We start from the raw sequence: 18966 nt of genomic DNA, 5'->3' as shown, positions 1-18966 counted from the left end.
GACAGAAGACGGCCAGCTATTCATATAAAATAATCCATACGAGATTATTTATGCTAGTTTACTGTATGAAATGCCATAAATGCAAGTAACGCTTCCAGTAACCATCGTCTTAGCCTACCATACGACATTAATAAATCAATGGGCGCTGTGCACGAACGGTCTGCACCATTTCTGAGAAGGGGGGGGGGGGGCACAATTAGTCACCTTGTAAGCTCCTCACCGTTGACATCCTTCTGTACATTAGACCGAGCGCGCGACAGCCTTTCACTTAGAGCTGCGCGTGAAGGGACAACAGCAGCCAATCTGATTGAACACACGCACGCTCATAATTCCCGAAGCTGCTCTCGCGCACTCTTTCCCTCAGAGCGCCGTTCTGCTGACTCAGTGCCTTATCAAAGCGAACTGGTTCCTCGCCACCGAACAGAGCTGAGACGCACCAGTCACCGCAACAACTCCAGCCATGGCCAAAACTGCTATCGGTAAGACAAACCTTCCTTCATTTTGTTCGCCGGTTCATGTCTCTTTGATGCAGGATGCTGAGAGATGCTGTCGCGCGCACAAAAGACCCTGATACTGGGGAAACAGAAGTCCGTTATATTAAAAAAATTTACGATTTCAGTTACCGTCTTCCTATTTCTGATATATAAATCTGCTTTCTCTTTACACCCCATGCTGTTTTATTTTCAAATATGGCTGTGCGTTTTGGGTGCACCCAGGCTGCCTACTCACTTTTGCCTACATAGAAAAAGGGGGTACTTCATAAATGAGAAAAAGCATTAAATTGTGTTAAAATAGTGCACACGTCTTTTAAAATATACTGGAACATGTTTTAAAAGCCATACAATGACGGCGCACCTGCCGGCTCATGCATCTCCAGCATAATGCAGAAGGACCCCACCCAAGATCCAGCTCTGTGTTTCAGCCTTCAGAAAATCCAATAAAACCTGACAATGCCTGACTCGGAACAGTTCAGAGCTTTGGACGTCCTTTATATACGATATTTCTGTCCATTTTCATAAAATGAGCTAGGTGTTGATGGTATATTTATTGCCAAACAAAGCCGTGTAGTGAAATACGACATGGTAGTTACTGAATTCGGGTGTTTGAAATAGCTTATTGCAAATTGTTGATTTTTCCACACGGGTATGTTTATTATACAGTATACAGTGAAAATCCTTATGTTTTTTGGCAATTATCACAAATGATAGATTAATTAGTTTAATTTCAGTGGTGTGGGGCATGACTCATTAGCTAGTGTGTTTATCAAAGACTATAATACACACTGGCTGCATTTTTATATTACCTTATGTGTAGGCTATCTATATAATCGGTATATAAGAGTCTATCCTCACATTTTTAATATAGTCTTGTGACATACCGTCTGTCAGCACGTCACCCAAAAAACCTCCTTCATTATTAAACACACGTTTTTAAGGTGTAATTGTGGATTTGTATGTGCATCCTTTCGTTCACACCATTTCTAGCGCCATATGATTGATGTTTTAAATGGAAGTGTGTCAGGGCTGAAGTCGTCTCGCCGGTAAGCATGTCTCAGTGCTGTTGTGATTCTGGATTATGTTGTAGGCGGCCAAACTGGGGCATACCATAGACAAGGTGTGCGTCGGCTTCATCGTGTCGTTTTGAGACGCCTGCAGGGCAGGGCACTGTTGGACTGAGGGTGAATGTCTCTGTTCTAGCTGTCATGTCACTTGAAGTGTAAAAATGATAACTTGGAGAGACATCTGTTTTGTGGAATACAACTTAATCCTGGCATGCAAGGCAATTACATGGGGCTGTGTTTTAAGGATTTCATTTCATTTCACAAAGCACACACAAAATGCCCTGACAAATGCCTGTGGGAATCCTCCCGCTAATGAGAAAGAACATGTCAATCAATATAATCAATACGCGTGGAATATTTATACGGCTTAAAAGAGCCTGCAGAAAGACCTTGGTGCTTTTAAAGTAAACCAGATTAGTCATTAAAAGCATGCTTATTTAATTATACTTTTGATTATGCATTTTAATTAACAATTGGATAATTGGCCACAATATAATTTTTACTTGTCAGAATCGCGTATCATATATCAAAACTGAGCTGCCAGGCGCCTGTCTTTGTCTTATCTACTTTATAGATCTCCTCGTGTAACCCCCACCATGCACCTTAATCATTTAAGATGACTGGATATGTGAAAGCAGAATGACTAATCCAATCAAGCCCCATTAATCAGAAACCTAACAGGAAGTTCAAACTTACATATTCAGCAATGCTGCACAGTGGGGTGGGGCCACTGCTTTTTATGATAAAAAATGTCAACCATACGCTAAATATGTTTCATAGCACACACATATAGTCATTGTTTAAAAGTTTCAAAAGGACTCAAGACAGTTTTACTGATTAAAATGAAGTGGTTTAGTGTGAACAGATGTAATGATGATCACTATTGAACACTGAAAGCTCAGCTAGAGGGGCATTTGTCCAGCTTCAGTGGACAGAGCGTATGTGTGAGAGGGAACGAGAGAGGTGGGAGGAGCCATTATTGATCTCCAGGGTGGGCATGCTGATGCATTATCAAACAAACCACACAAAGGACTTTTCGCTTGTCCACTGGGCCGTAGATCCTGGTGGCAAATTTTGAGGAACGCGCACATTTTTATTTCTACTTCATATTCAGTGGTGTGACAAATGCAGTGCATGGTCTGTATCACTGTAATGCATGAAATTTTATATTAGGAATCAGTCAAGACTGAGAATTGGAATTACTTAAAGGGGACATATTATCCCCCCTTTTACAAGACGTAATATAAATCTCAGTGTCCCCTGAACGTGTCTGTGAAGTTTCAGCTCAAAATACCCCACAGATCATTTATTCACTTATTTGTAAATGCCCATTTTTGAGTGGAAGGAAAAACATGCCGCTTTCATGCAAATGTACCTTTAAATGCAAATGAGCTGCTGCCTCGGAAGAGGGCGGAGCCTTTACAGCTCTTGCCTCGGATACTCTGCCAAAAACGAAAACATCTGTTTGGTTTTGATATCATCTCTATCGCGGTCATGCTCACGTGACATTGCAGTTCTTCATCATCATAAAAGTGTGTTATCTGCATGCGTTTTAAAGCCACATCATTATATATGGTTTTCTGAGAGCACACATCCGAAGCACGCGCGCAGAAAGCTGGATGTCATATGGCGCGCCCTGTGAGGATTAAACTAAGTTCTCTTTCACGTCTTATTGCGCTTAAACTGTCAAATACAAACCAGGTTAGGTCAAAAACACACAGCGTACACATAAACACAGTCAGTTATGTCTGTGAACGTAAACAGCAAGTAAAGAAATCGCATATTAGATCTGTGTATTAAAGTGAAAGCAGCCTAATATACAGTACCTTTTGCCAGAAAAACAGAAAATCAATCACTGCTCATGATTGAATATCTTTAATAAGATTACATTTCTTACTTGGATGCTGCTGTTAACTCTTTCCCTGCCAGCGTTTTTGAGCATTTTCACTAAAATGTCATGGCCACCACCAGAATATTTTGTTGTATGAATATCTGAACATGTTGTATGAATACATATGATATCGCTTGATTATGCATCTTCTACGCATGTGTTTTAATCAGGAGATTCTGTACTCTTTCAGAAGATGTGTAATAGCGCCTCCTACCATATATAACAGTGAAAACACTGAAAGCCAGACAATTCCGTCAATGACGGGGAAGCGTTTTCTCAATGGTGAGGAAAGGGTTAAATGCTCTGGTGAGGAGATAAACATGGCGGGCTGTGTACAGCTCAATCAAGGCGGGTCTATGCTAATAGGGTAGAGTTCATCACCAGTCGTGGCTGGGGGGCGGGGCCTGTGCAATATAACATCACATTGCATAGAAACTGCAAACGGCTTATTCTGAGATACTGCTTATGATTTATGAGGATTAAAAAAAAGGAGTGGGTGGATTTTTACCATTATAGGGTGGTTGTGTAAACACACTGCCGACACATTTATGTTCAAACATTTATGTTGAGTTTTGCATAATAGGTCCCCTATAATGTGAAAAGTAGTAACATGTAAAAAAAATAATATTAATAAACAAACAACCCTAGGTTTGATTGAACCATCAAAATATGAGGGAAATGTTTGATTTTAAAATATTTTAAATATGAGGGAAGAACAAAATACTAAACTTGGTTAAAATATTTATTTGACAAAATTATTGGGCAAAAAAGGCAACTACAGCTACTTGTTTTATTTTACTATGCAAACAAATTTACAAAATGTTTATGAAGACATTCCATAGACGATGCTTTTTATACTGCACAAACTGTATATTCCATCACCTAACTCTAAACCTACACCTAAACCCATCACCCACACACACACGCACATTACCCCATTACGTCAATAATCTTCAATGTCTTTTTTTGACCAGCGGCCACAAGCTACCGCTCAAGCCAAAGGTGTGGCAACTCTTTCCTAATTACAAACCCTCTGATATTTTCCAGCAGAATCTCCACTAGCTCACAGTTTTGCACGCGTACAGGTTCATTCGTCTGTGTGAGATCCTTTTCACCTGCTCACCAGCCGGCTGACGTGAATTACTTGCTTCAGTGAGCTGTCTATCGTCCTTATCTCACTCTGACTAGACAGCAGAAGAAAAATGCTTACCGAGGTCTATTGCCACCCCCTCAATTTGCCGGAAGAAATGGTTTGCTCCAGTAATTACTAATTAAAGCCCCCTACACCAAAAGCAACCTGCCAGAGGGCTTTTAATCCTAGCAGGAGTGAAGACAGTGATTCTCTCCCCTCTTCCCCTTCCCGGTTTTCTCCATCCTCTGTTTGTGAGTGATTAATAAGCTCATCAGGGAGCGTGAGGGAGTTGATCAGATTTTTCCTGGCTCCTCTGAGTGGGAGAGTGAAGAAAGTAGGTTGGTTCTGGAAAGCATGATGGCAGCTTGATATCTGGCTGGAGAAACCCAAGCATGCACGGTTTGATAACATCAACACAGCGCTGCTGTCAAGACATTGATTTATGACTCAAATGCACTGGCCTTGATAAACGCTGTCTTGTGTGTTCAAGGAAAATCAGATACATTAAAATGCACCATGTAGCATCTGCCATCACTGATGTGTTGTATGATTTAGACTTGTATGCACTTGAGCATTAAATGCTGAAAAATACAAATGATTCTGAAGTGGTGGATGAGGAATGATTGTGTTAGGATCATCTGGAAATCTGCCTCGCCTCGTGTCTTCCTCGGTCTTGCCGACTCACTCCCCTCACACACCCTCAGTAGTCGGAGTAAAAATGGATCTCAATAAATAATGTAACGCTGATGGTTGGGCGGTGGGGGATGGGTGGATTTTGTGGTGAACATTGTCTTGTAGGAAACCAGAGCATGTGAGGACATGCTGCTGGTTTGTTCTTAGATAGCACAAATGGAAATACAGACAGTGATGTTAAGTATTTTTACGAGGGGTTGTCAACGTTTTTGGACTCAATAACCCCAACCCAGAATCTCAGCCAACCAGGGGACCCTCACATTATCAGATTTTTAACATAATTTTAATTATTATTCTTTTTTAATACATAATACAGTATAAAAACGTTTAATGATAACAGCATCAAACAAATATAATATGATATATATATATATATATATATATATATATATATATATATATATATATATATATATATATATATATATATATATATATATATATATATATATATATATATTAGGATATATAATTAAGATATATAAAATAATTCATACATTTTTTTATATATCTAATATAACAATAATAAATCTAATATAGATTATTATTGTGTGTGTGTGCATGTGTGTGTACTGTGTACAATGTTAGATAATCTAAATCTAATAATCTTTTTATATAAAATTAATTTAATATGTTACAGACAGACAGACACACACACACACACACACACACACATAAATGTATTATAATAATATGGATTTTAAAATATTCATATATTTCAATATTCAATATTCAATATACATTTCTCTCTCTCCCCTCTGGATGGATGGATAGATAGATAGATAGATAGATAGATAGATAGATAGATAGATAGATAGATAGATAGATAGATAGATAGATAGATAGATAGATAGATAGATAGATAGATAGATAGATAGATAGATACATTGTACATATCTACTGATCTACATATTTTTAACTACTTGTTCTGTTAAAATATATATTGTATATAAGTAAGTGCGCCTGGTTGCAAACCTAGATTATTTGTTATTTTCTGCAACATTAGCGATGCAGTTTTGAATAATCATTCATAAAACAGCGAGAGAGAATCTGGGTCAATACTTTTGTTTGATATGTCTCTCTGCAGCATACAAAGAGAAGATGAAGGAGCTTTCCCTCGTCTCCCTCATATGCTCCTGTCTCTACCCAGAGGCACGCAAGAACCTCATGAGCGAGTTTGAAGGTAGGAAATGAAAATATAATACCAGTAATGAGAAGTTATGCAGAAGGAATTTACAATAATGTGCCTGTGCTTTATAGACCTCATTCTGTTTGAACTTCTTATTGACCTGTACGTGTTCCAGCAGTACTACACATGTATTATCTTAACAGCTAATAAAGATCAATAAATGTCTGATAAATGTTCAGGATGGCTGTATAACAAAGTTATACAAGCTCATTTCATGAGCAGAAGGCAGTTTGTGCATTTTATTGCATGGACCCAGATGCTCAAACCCCACCAATGTGTAGATGAATATTTGCTGCCTGACATACTGCAATTTCTAAACAACATTTATTTCACTTTGTGTCTTGCATGCTCAGACATGGAGGTTAAGCCCATTAACAAGCGGGCTTCTGGCCAGGCCTTTGAGGTCATCCTGAAGCCACCCTCTCCCACGGCTGACGGGGGCTACAGCATTACTTCACCTCCTAAAAAGAGGGACATGTCTCTGGAGGACATCCAGAAGAAGCTGGAGGCCGCAGAGGACAGGAGGAGAGTAAGTGACCCATTTATTTTCATAATATATCTGATATAATATATCTATATATAGACATACTATATATCTGTGTATGTTATTTTTATTTTTATCCAATTATTGTATTCCTGTTTATTCCGCCAGTCCCAGGAGGCTCAAGTCCTGAGGGCTCTGGCTGAGAAACGTGACCATGAGCGGGACGTCCTGCTGAAAGCCATGGAGGAGAACAGCAACTTCAGCAGGATGGCAGAGGAGAAACTCATTATGAAGATGGAGCAGATCAAGGAGAACCGTGACGCCTACCTTGCAGCCATGCTTGAACGGCTGCACGAGAAGGTCAGGAATCTTTATTATAACTTTTTTATAACACTATTTTGGGGTCAGTACGATTTTTTCATGTTTTTGAAAGTCACATATGCTCACCAAGGCTGCATTTATTAGATAAAAAATAAAGTAAAAATATTACAATTTAAAATAACTGTTTTCTATTTAAATGTATTTTAAAATGTAATTTTTTCCAAAGCTAAATTTTCAGTATAATTACTCCATTCTTCAGTGTCGCTTGATCCTTCAGAAATCATTCTAATAGGCTGATTTGGTGCTTAAGAAACGTTTCTTATTAATATAAATGTTGACAGTGCTGTTTAATATTTTAGTGGAAACATTTTCCCCCAGGATTCTTTGATGAAAAGAAATCTCAAAAGAAAATCATTTATTTGGAAAATAAAGTTTAATGCATCCTTGCTGATTAATAATAATAAAAAAATAAAATAAAAATAAAAATACTGACCCCACCAGTAGTGTAATTGTGCTTTTAGTTATTTCTTATATTTAAGTTTAGTAATTTGAACATTAATAATAAAATAACAACTATGAGTATTAAATGCATAAATTGTCCAACACAATTGTTTATGCTACCAAAATGTACAATATCTTAATATTGAGGGTTGGCATGCTGCAACTGTAAATAGTGATCTGATTTTTATCATTTTTACAGAACAGAAGATTAAACTAGCGAACAATCCTCAGATTTAGGAGCCAGTCATATCATAGAGACTTGAATGTGGGCTCTTTTGATTGGGGCTAGTAAAAACAACCACCTAGCAACCACTCAAAACACCCTAGCAATACCTCCCAACCACACACACTAGCATCATGGCAGCATCAAAACGCATATTTTCTTCAGAAAAATCTAATCTGATCCTCTGTCACAAGAGGGCACTGCAGTACAATAAAACTTGCATAGTAAAAGAGTACTTCAAAGGGCAATTTTAAACATGAATGGTATCAACGTAATAAACATGATATCAACTTTAAGCCATAAATTGCTGATAAATGTCCTGTATTATTTCTCTGTGTGCTTTCAGGAGAAGCACGCCCAGGTGGTGCGCAGAAACAAAGAGCTGAGGGAAGAGTTGACAGCATGAGCACATCTCTCTACACCCACCGTCCCATCACCCCACCCCCTCTCCCCATACCTGTGACCTCCTGTCCCCAGAGAGACCCCCTCTCATCCGGCCACCGCAGCCCCGTGTAGAAAACAGCCTCTGGCGCCCCACCCCCCTGCCCCGCCCCGCCCAGGCCAAAAGAATCGACCCTGCCCCCCTCACCAACAGCATCCTCCCTGATATAGTCCATAAAACAAAAGGAACACCATTAATCCAGAAAAAGAAAAAAAATGTTTTTGATCAATTCAAAACCAGTCAAAGTGGGTGTGGTTTTTTGTAAATACTTCCTATTTGTTTTATATGAGACGATGAAAAGTATTGCGGTGTGCCATTTTATAAGTTTCTCTCTCTTATCTTTTAGTGGATGTACTTTCCTCCCCCTCTCTCTCTCTTTCTCTCTCTCCTCTCTCTCTATCAGATCTGCTACAGTTTCTCTTGTACCAGGCTTTGGTGTTTGTGAGTTTGCTGGCTAGCTGACATTTGCAATGTCTTCTCTAAACCCAATGATCATGTTAGTGTCTCTATGTCCATGTGGAGAGAGTAAAAGCCGTCACAGTACAGTACACACAGCTCTAACCGGTCACTAGCATTTACAATAATCTCTAGCTCTTTCTTCATACATTCATCTGGTATATAGTCACAACACACAGACACACACACACACAAACACACAGCCCAGGTCAGCATGATTTAGTAAAAAATGACACGTTGCTCAAGAGGAGCTGCGGTTTAAGCCACGGCGAAATCATGTGACGTCTCTTGACCTGTGTGTGACCATAGTCTGGGTTGCATTGATGCTGACAGCATAACATCAAGTCAACCTTGGGATCTTGAGAATCACGCGTGCTGAAGTTCTCCCAATTCTAATTCTTGAAAGATTCTGAGGTTTTTAAAGGTAATATCTGGTAATGAAATGGACATTTCAAGATGGTTTGTGTGTAAGTGTGTGTGTGTGTGTCAAGAGCAGTGTGGGTAGACAGTGTTTTAATGTGCCATAGCTATTGTGTAAGTAGCTTTAATGTCACAAACCTGCCCACCCTCATCTTTCTCTTCCAGCTGTTTTATTCCCGTCACAATGTAACTTTTTGGGAGCAAGCTGTGGTGAATAAAGGCTTGGGTTTCTTGGAATGATATTATATGTTTTGGCTCCGTTTTTATTTCATACAACATACATTAAAATAAACACAAACATTCGATTTCAAATTTAACAGCTATGTTGTATGTAGGGCACAAAAACGTGTTGGCATAATGCGTGAAATAATGTGTAATACCCTAGTTTCCCAAAAGGTGGCAATAAATGACTTTGCAGGAAAACATGCTTTAACTCCCATAGGCTACTTTTCTAGTGTTATGTTGATACCATTCACTATAGTGTGTGAATATTCCTTATGCACAAAATACCTACAGCAAATGATCCACTAAATTTGCTTTCAAATGGGCAGTATGAAATATAGTTAATTTTTTTTGTATCTCAGTGCAATGTGTTGGACTTGACCTTCCACTTGATGAAGCTAGGTAAGGGATGAACAAGAAGTAAGCTAGTAGCCTAAAGTCGTGTTCTCAGAACTTTGACCAACGTTCTGGCAAGGTTCTCTCTAAGTTATAAACAATTAATTAAAACGTTTTCCCTGTTACATTAGTAGAACGTTCGTTCAAAGTTACCTGGGCTTTAATAATGTTCTCAAAACGTTAGCAAACGATAACAAAAGTGTTATTTTAACATCGTTCATGGAATGTTTTTTTTTCACCTCAAACGTTTTAGTCTTCATAACTTAATGTGAACGGTAGCAAACCCTTCTTAGATCATGTTTTTGTTGACTGGGATACTGCTTTAAATGTTAATCATCGAATATATATACACATACAATATAAAAAGGTAGTAGCTACTAAGTTAGGCCTATTCCATTTCAAACATGGCCTAGGTTATTGGTAGTACACTAGTACATGGATTACTGAATAGGCTACTGCACAGCATATACAGTCCTGATTAATATTTCTTAAAACATTATCTAATATGCAAATATAAGCATACATATTCAATACAGGCATACATTGTTATTGTTGACCTAATTATATACATGCACAATTCAGCAAGTTTCACACAGCTGTCATCTTGTACATACAATCATTTTGCAACCAATTTTATGTAAAAACTTTTGATAATTCAATCCAATAATGAGTCAAGAATGTAAATCGCTAAACAATTACAAATTATTTCTGGTCCATTCATCAAGTATTTCGTGTTTTGGGATAGAATGCCAAACACAGTATGCTCTGCTGTATACTGCATATTTCGACAAATCATGATCATCCAGGTATTTTATGTATACAATTTGCATGCTGCATTAATAGTATGGGTAGTGTGCTATTCCAAGCCTAGCCATTACTGCTACAGTATCTAGGCTCCTTAATATTCCAGTTTTAGGGAATCCATCGTCTCTAGGGGGAATGAGTGGAAAAACATGCGATAAAAGCCGCTAATATGGATTTAAAGGCAGCTAGAGAAATAAAGAAGTGTGTTGGCAGTGTGCTGTGTGTAGGTGGGAATCTGTTTTACGGGTTTGGCTGGAAGTATAGTACCCGTGGTGGCGTGGGAGTGCTCCACACCAGGAGCTCAGTGAGCTGCTGTGATTGCTTTGGGACAAAGCTGCACTGTGCGGCCCTCTCCTCCTACTTTTCCTTCTCTCTCGTTCCCTCTCTTCTTGCTCTTTACCTCTCTCTTTCCTCCCTGTGCAGTCCAGGCCAGCCAGGCTGCTATTGTCCAGGATATCCCTTGGCTGTTAATGGCTTCCTGGATACATAGAGAGGCCACAGAGAGGCCCCTGGGCCGTGTTTGATATCAGTTCAAAACGCACGCATACAGGCACTGGTTCAAGCCTATAGAAATGTGCAGCGCCTCATCTCGCTCCCATGAAAGGAACTATTCTTCCCCAAAACATTAAATCATATGTAAGGCCTATTTATGTATATATCCACCTGTGAAAGACAGGGGTGGCTGGAACATTTCAAACACAGCAACAATTCCGGACGATGAAAATGTATGAATGCAGGTTTACTGTGACTGTTTGCATATAATAGACGTTTTGATTTATATGTCAGTAAATATGGTCATTTTGTTACAAAAATATGTCATTATTTTGATTAGGAATGCACCAATTTTAAATGTCTGGCTGATATCAATAAGCTGATAATTATTTTCATATCATGGCCAATATTAAAATTAAATGATATTATCTAAATAAATATAATAAAAATCAATCAGTTTAAATGTTAAAACTGAATTTAGGCATCACAACTTTGATATGTACAGAATGAAAAACTGATAGTTTAATTTATATTTAAATTATATAATAATCATAATTTTTTTAATGTATCTAAATAAATATAAAATTAATAAAAATTATTACACAAAATATGATTTAAATACTAAAACTGAATTTAGGCATCACAACATAATAAAATATAGTTTGAAAAATAGATAGTTCATTATTTTTATGTTATGGACAATATTTTAATATTATATTATATTACAAAAAATAAAATCTAAATATATCCAAAATCATTAATTTAATTATCTAATTAAATTAAAAATAAAACAAAAAAACGATTGAATTTAGCCATCATAACATTATAATGTACAGTATGAAAAATAAATATTAAAAATTACATTCAACATTATTATCACATTCTAAGTGTTTTTAAAGATTCATTTTAATTGAGCGTTAGATGTAGACAGTTAATATAAATGTAGAAATAGGAGAAATGAGCATGCAAAGCCAAAAATATCTCATATGCTCTTATGGTACCAATATATTGTGCATTCGCAGTATTGAGTGTGTCTATGACTGTCAAAAATCATAACATGAGCACACAAATCCAGGGTTATTAGCTACATGTATCCTTTTATTACAGGAAAGTCACACAGGTTAGTGAGGGACAGGCACAGTACCACATCATCTCTTCCAGTACTATCTATTCCCCTAATCTTATCTGATTTGCCAGTGCAAATTCCCTATTACCATAAAAACAATCTGGTTTTCCAAAGTACAGTTAACTAAGAGAGAGAGAGAGAGCGAGAGAGATGATTTGGGGCATGAAGGGTGAACGTGTCCATAAGCGCTCAATTCTGCTAACAAACCTAACAGTGCCTTTGCTACAATTAAATTAGTGCAGTTCTGACAGATTGTCTATTTAGATTGTCTCCGTAAAGGTGTACCAGTGGTCCATCCCTGCAAACAACAAACTCATTCATACATTTGTAACAAATAAACACACCCTGCAGGTCACTGACCAAAATGACTTAAAATCTTCATAAAAAAATAAAGTATACTCAGCTGAGGAATACAGGTTCGGTTGCATAGGCTTTGTATATTTGCAGATAGAAAGTTGGAAAACCTCAACTTCATTGCATAGTATTTTCCAATTTCATGGAAATGCTGAATCCCCCCCCCCCAAAAAACAACAAAAAAATCTAATCCTGTCTTTTATTCTGGAGGAGAAGTTATAGGATGCAAATATATAACACACTTTATTATCTGTATATAATTAAATCTGGTTTAAGTTAAACTCCATTAACAGCCATCTCTCTCTCTCCCTCTCTCTCTGCATTCCTTTCTCCACTGCGGCACAAAAGAACTTGATTTGATGTGCGAGATCCCGACCATCTCCAGAACTTATTTCTGCTCAACCTGAGACGGGACAATTTCAAAAGACAGGGTCATTCGAATAAGTACAACGGTTCTGTATTCGCTTTTCCCCCTTTGTACAGAGAGGAATTCTGCGGTTCTGTCCACCTCTTTGAAATAGTCAGATGTTACAGAGAAAAGTCATTTCTAACTGACTGTCTGTTCACAGCGAGTTCAGAAGGCCCCTATTTCCATGCTCCAAGGCCTATAGGGCTTCCCCAGGCTGCTGGAGGGCGTCGCGGGGCCCAGCGAACTCGGGGACAGCAGAGGAAATGCGCTCAGCGGGAAGGGAAACGCTGACAGGCTCGAAAGTGACGTCAGGAGGGGCGGAGAAATCTTGGATGTGGTGGGTGGTGTGAGCCCAGGGGGCAGGGAGGTACTGGGCGGCACCCTCAGCGGTCCTGTCTGCCCCGCCTCGCTGATCACCGTGCCGGTCAGCCTGCTGGGGGCGTGCGGCTCTGTGGAGGAAGCGGATGGAGATGAGGAGGAGGGCGATGAAGAATTCGAGGATGGAGGGCTGCTGGTGCTGCGCGGGAGTGGCGCCCCCTGCTGCTGCTGTTGCAGGAGGAGGTGGTGGGCCAGGTGGCCGGGCGGCGTCCCGAATGCAGAGCCCCATGCCAAGTGGCCCAAACCCGAATGAGCTTCTCTCTGGGAGGCGTAACTGTTCAGGTGTGAAACCAGGCGGATCCGGAGGGGGTCAGTGTTGTCCAGGCCCTCGATGATACTGAGGTAACGCGCCGTCTCTGCCAGACACTCGCGAAAACCCAGCCCGCGGTAATCCATGGCCAGCGCGTGAGCATCAAAGTAACCTGTGTGAGAGAGACAGAGAGCTGGTGAGTGATCTGATCTGATAATGATTACAGCTCATGACAGGAAACACTGTGCGGTTAATAGATCACATTGGGAGGGGCTGAGAGTGAAACTGACATGACACTAGATAAACAACAGAGATTAAAAGTTGCAGTCATGTATGGGTTAGTAATTATTTTCAGTGTGGGGAATTTCCTTGAGCAGATTCCCAAACTTTGGATGATCACATAATGAAAGACTACATACAACAATAAACCTGCCAGGATTTTTTGGTAAGACTCTATGACAACAAATCGTTGCACATTCAAATGGTTAGAAACGTTTTGATAAGCGTATAAAAAGCGTATGCTTATTATATTTGTAATATAAGTACAAATTGTTAATCAACAAGTGTTACTCAAAGTGTACTTTCTTTAAAATAAACGTACCTTTTCCTCCAGCTGCATGAAGCATCTTTAAATGATCCACCGTCATCTGCAAAATTTCAGCTTTTTCTAGTTTAGCCGAGCCCTGAGAACAAGGACAAATGTGTTGATGAGTTGAGTGATAAGACTTAAATGGCTAAATGTCTGATAAAGAGGATTTTTGTCTGATTTTGTCAAATTTATTTTAAAGCACATGTGCAAAGTTGTATGTATCCCAAAAATTGGGATATTCAAAAAAACTTTAATCACAAATCTTAAGGGTCTCAATGAGTCCTCTGTTAATACAGGACTAAACCAAACCACTCATGCCAACATTTCAGGACTTTTTCAGGAATTTAATCTCTTAAAGATATTTACATAGACAGTTCCAGCACCTAGACATTTGATTGCAGATGTAAGTCAGTCAGGTGCTGATTGATTGACACTCACCTGTTTCTCAAACGCGCTGGGCACCAGCCTGCGCAGCTCAGACAGGCTGTTATTTATCCGGTCCCTGCGGCGCTTCTCAATGATCTGGACGTACACAGATTGTGAAATCATTATTTATGCAGTCATTTAAGGAAACTAGCGTCATTTATTCAGCGTTACAGATTCAGTTTTCGTGATTTGTTTAAAAGAAAAACGCTCTTACCCCTCTGCGACGTTTTCTCGCTTGCACTTGAGAGGTTGTGGAGGGAGACATTGATCCGAGTGGAGAATTCACACCGCTTTAAAAACAAAACAGGCATAAGAACACAATACATTTGATACTTAGTATGAAATTATAATTCTGACCAACATCTAAAGGAAACGATTTTCCTGTTAATATTCCACATAGGCTAATTTAGTTGACAGACATTTGATTTAGAATGATTATACATCTACATTTTTTAAATGTGCGCACATTACATTTTCTTCGTGTCGCACGTTAAACGTTTCATTACAAAATAAGCAAGCCTACTCCAGTAAATAAGCTAACTTACGCATTTTCGTCAGCACTCTCCTTCTCCACCTCGATATTCTCATCGAGCTCACTGTCCGAGGAGCTAAAATCGTGATTTCTCTTCATTTTTCGATAATATTAGAGAGCGTATCCTCAGCGTGTGTCAGGTGAGACAGAAGTTCATCCGTATGAACCGACAAGCTTTCCCACGGTATCATTTCAACTCCGCAGCTCGCCAAGACAGGCGTGGCTAAGCTCGTGGATAGCCAATCAACGAACAAGTCTGGGGTTGAGTGGCATGTCGGTTGTCAACGTCCCAGTTTAGCCCCGCCCCGCTTTTTGAATATGCTTAACATAGGGCCAATAGAATGTTCGTCCGTGAGAGCGGAGCTCCGCCCCCGGGTTCCGCCGGTGCTTGTGTTGTCTAGCCCAGCTGAAAGGAGTGGCTGGCCGGCTGTCAGCACGCGCAAGCCGTGGGAAAGTTTCTTAGCAGAACGCTGATAACCAATCAGGGGCGACGGCCGTCTCCGGCGCTGGAATGAATGGGGCAATTGGTTGGGGCGACGGGCGGTCTGCGAGTGAGCGTGTGAACCTGTAATCTAATACTAACTCATCCGAAGGAGTGCAGTGTGTACGAGGAAGCTACCAAGTCTAAATGTAGGCTACTCCATGAAGCTCAAACATGTACCTTCTTTGACGGCATTCCCAAAGGTGCACTGCAATTAAAACAGACCATGCGCAACAAGTACTCAGCAATATCCCGAGGGTTTTCCACTTGCAATAAGCTCGTCAAGTACATATTATATTATTCTACTATTACTATTTTAATGTAATAATAATAATAATAATAATTTACTCTGCCAATATAACAATATAAATGAATAAAAATACAATTCAAATAGACAATATTTTTTCATAATTCTTTAATTCAATTTCTAAACGTTTATATATGTATATATATGTATTTTGTTTTTAATTTAACATTCAATTATTAATTTGGCAATTGGTTTTATTTCAAAGTGTCATATATATATATATATATATATATATATATATATATATATATATATATGTGTGTGTGTGTGTGTGTGCATGTATTTATTTAAGATTTTTTTATATTTATATAAAATATATATAATTTATATACATTATAAATTATATAAATATATATATACAGTTTATACATGCAAATATTTTTTAAATATATATGTGTGTATATATATATATATATATATATATATATATATATATATATATATATATATATATATATATATATATATATATATATATGACACTTTGAAATAAAACCAATTGCCATACAAATAGTAAATACAAATTAATAATTGAATGTTAAATTAAAAACAAAATACATATAGTTAAAATTGAAATCATAATGTAATATGCTGTATTCCAGCTAAAAATCTATTTTTGCCAATTTTTCCCAATTATTGAATAATCATTATATATAGTGCATTTATAACCTCATTTTTATTTCCATTTTGACCTAAAATATTGCTTAATATATATATATATATATATATATATATATATATATATATATATATATATATATATGACACTTTGAAATAAAACCAATTGCCATACAAATAGTAAATACAAATTAATAATTGAATGTTAAATTAAAAACAAAATACATATAGTTAAAATTGAAATCATAATGTAATATGCTGTATTCCAGCTAAAAATCTATTTTTGCCAATTTTTCCCAATTATTGAATAATCATTATATATAGTGCATTTATAACCTCATTTTTATTTCCATTTTGACCTAAAATATTGCTTAATATATATATATATATATATATATATATATATATATATATATATATATATATATATATATATATATATATATATATATATATATATATATATATATATATATATATATATATATATATATATAAATATATATATATATATATATATATATATATATTTAATAATTTTTTTATATTTATATATAAAATATATATAATTTATATACATAAATTATATAAATATATATATACAGTTTATACATGCAAATATTTCATGATATTTTAATTATGAATCTGGATCAGTTCAAATTCAATTCAAGTCTTCTGTATTTTTGCAACAAACAACAAATATCTGCAACATTAAAAATCAAGGACTATAGGGAGTATGAACACCTGTGAACTAAATCACAGGTCACTAAATAATGTTTAAAAACAATTTTGGGTTGTTTTAACCTATGTTTGGGTCAAATATGGACAAACCCAACCATTGGGTTTAAAATAAAAATGAAACCAATTGTTGGGTTTGTCCATATTTGACCCAAACATGGGTTAAAACAACCCTTTTAGAGTGTACATTGAAGCAAACATGAAAACCATCATTTATTGACCATATTGCCTAAGGTAGCAAGAGCATCAGCAGGGCTCCTAATCAATAGAACAGAGCAAGTACGTGTTGATGTGTGCTGTGGGCTGATATGTCGCAGCTGGATCCTTATCAGCCCGTGCACATCATGCTTAATTGTCATCGGTTCTGCATACATGAATGAGAGGAAGCTCTTTGGCTGATTTCATGTTGTTATTGCTACCAGCTTCGGCTCGACGGCATGGATGAACTTCCTCCGAGAGGGGTGGCAGCGGGGTGGATCACGGGCCGCCGTGTTTGTACGCGTAAGCGTGTTTTTCTATGTGCTTGGGGACGGGGGTGGCTCTTTTTGTCGCTGTAACTCAAGTTCACAGAGGTTTCCCACGCTGTTATTTTCTACTGACGTTCGTCTTTGTTCTTGTGTCTCATCACATGTTGTGATTAGTGCTCCCTTTTGAAGGTGTGGGCCCACAACACAACAGTATTTCCCCCCACAAGGCATGCCAGAGCCTCTTCTCATTCCAAGCTTGAGGTTTTTGCTCCTCCGAGTGGGTCTCCATGTCGCCATGTTTTCATTTCAAACTCTTTATGTCCATGCCAAGAAGCCTAGTCTACCCACAAGGAGCGCAGACGATGGTTTAAAACGGACACGCTGCTTTTTAGGAGTTATGTGTCAGCCTATGTGGAGGATCACAGCTCATTTATCAGCATCAGTGTTCCACAAAACGGCTTGTATTCCTGCATGTTCTATGGAGTCTTTTGAGAAAAGAGGGCGACAGGTCTCTGATCGCATCGCTGCAGACTGTCTGGCTGCCGCTGCCTCACGCTGTGCTGTGGCGTCGTGCGTTTTGCGCAGACAGATGTTCAGGTCCCTGAAACAATGTGTTAAACAATCCTGTCCTCCTCAGGAGGAGCAGCAGGGGGACATGTTATTGTTTATAAATAGCAATGCATTCAGTCCACACAGAAGAGGAAGAGCGGCTTTGTTTCTCTCACTGAGAGAGGAAGTGGAGCTTTATTCTCTAAGATACATGTGACACCTTGCATTGTGCCATTTGTGCGTGTTTGTGGGAGTCTGCCTGTGTGTGTACACACATAAAGACGGATTATACTCTCATCCGAGTGGCAAAGATGCTTTTGAAGTCATCCAACTTTGACCCCCCCGAGCATTGCAAGATCTTTCCTCTTCCACGAAATTACGCATCAATGCACTACCGCTTTGAGGAAGTGTCATAATGATGATCTGTCGGATGTCACCTCCCATATTTGTGTCCTTTTTTCCAGTAGCCTTGCATTATACCAACTACACTCTGTGACAGCCGAAATATTCAAACT

The 18966-nt window shown here is 38.1% G+C and overlaps 2 protein-coding genes across 2 annotated transcripts; one reads left to right on the top strand and one right to left on the bottom strand.

Moving 5' to 3' along the window:
• The first annotated feature begins 224 nt into the window (after positions 1-224).
• On the top strand, positions 225-9554 carry stmn2b (stathmin 2b). The gene is made up of 5 exons (XM_079829539.1): positions 225-479; positions 6365-6460; positions 6820-6995; positions 7119-7310; positions 8342-9554. Exons 1-5 carry the CDS (start codon positions 461-463, stop codon positions 8399-8401), a joined length of 543 nt encoding a protein of 180 aa, XP_079685665.1. The 5' UTR covers positions 225-460; the 3' UTR covers positions 8402-9554.
• A 2483-nt stretch (positions 9555-12037) lies between these two features.
• hey1 (hes-related family bHLH transcription factor with YRPW motif 1) lies at positions 12038-15543 on the bottom strand. The gene is made up of 5 exons (XM_079828907.1): positions 15305-15543; positions 14974-15049; positions 14772-14855; positions 14346-14427; positions 12038-13916 (listed from the first exon to the last, which is right to left on the bottom strand). Exons 1-5 carry the CDS (start codon positions 15388-15390, stop codon positions 13282-13284), a joined length of 963 nt encoding a protein of 320 aa, XP_079685033.1. The 5' UTR covers positions 15391-15543; the 3' UTR covers positions 12038-13281.
• Positions 15544-18966: the final 3423 nt, after the last annotated feature.

This window comes from Gobio gobio (genome assembly GCF_949357685.1).
Source record: "Gobio gobio genome assembly, chromosome: 11".
NCBI lineage: Eukaryota > Metazoa > Chordata > Actinopteri > Cypriniformes > Gobionidae > Gobio > Gobio gobio.
This window is presented reverse-complemented; position numbering and strand designations above follow the sequence as displayed.

Coding starts and splice junctions, on each gene's coding strand:
- stmn2b (XM_079829539.1), top strand. Junction 6,461..6,819: donor CCTCATGAGCGAGTTTGAAG/GTAGGAAATGAA, acceptor TTGCATGCTCAG/ACATGGAGGTTAAGCCCATT. Junction 7,311..8,341: donor TTGAACGGCTGCACGAGAAG/GTCAGGAATCTT, acceptor GTGTGCTTTCAG/GAGAAGCACGCCCAGGTGGT.
- hey1 (XM_079828907.1), bottom strand. CDS start 15,390: ATGAAGAGAAATCACGATTTTAGCTCCTCGGACAGTGAGCTCGATGAG. Junction 14,856..14,973: donor CGAGAAAACGTCGCAGAGGG/GTAAGAGCGTTT, acceptor GTGTACGTCCAG/ATCATTGAGAAGCGCCGCAG. Junction 14,428..14,771: donor CCAGCGCGTTTGAGAAACAG/GTGAGTGTCAAT, acceptor CCTTGTTCTCAG/GGCTCGGCTAAACTAGAAAA.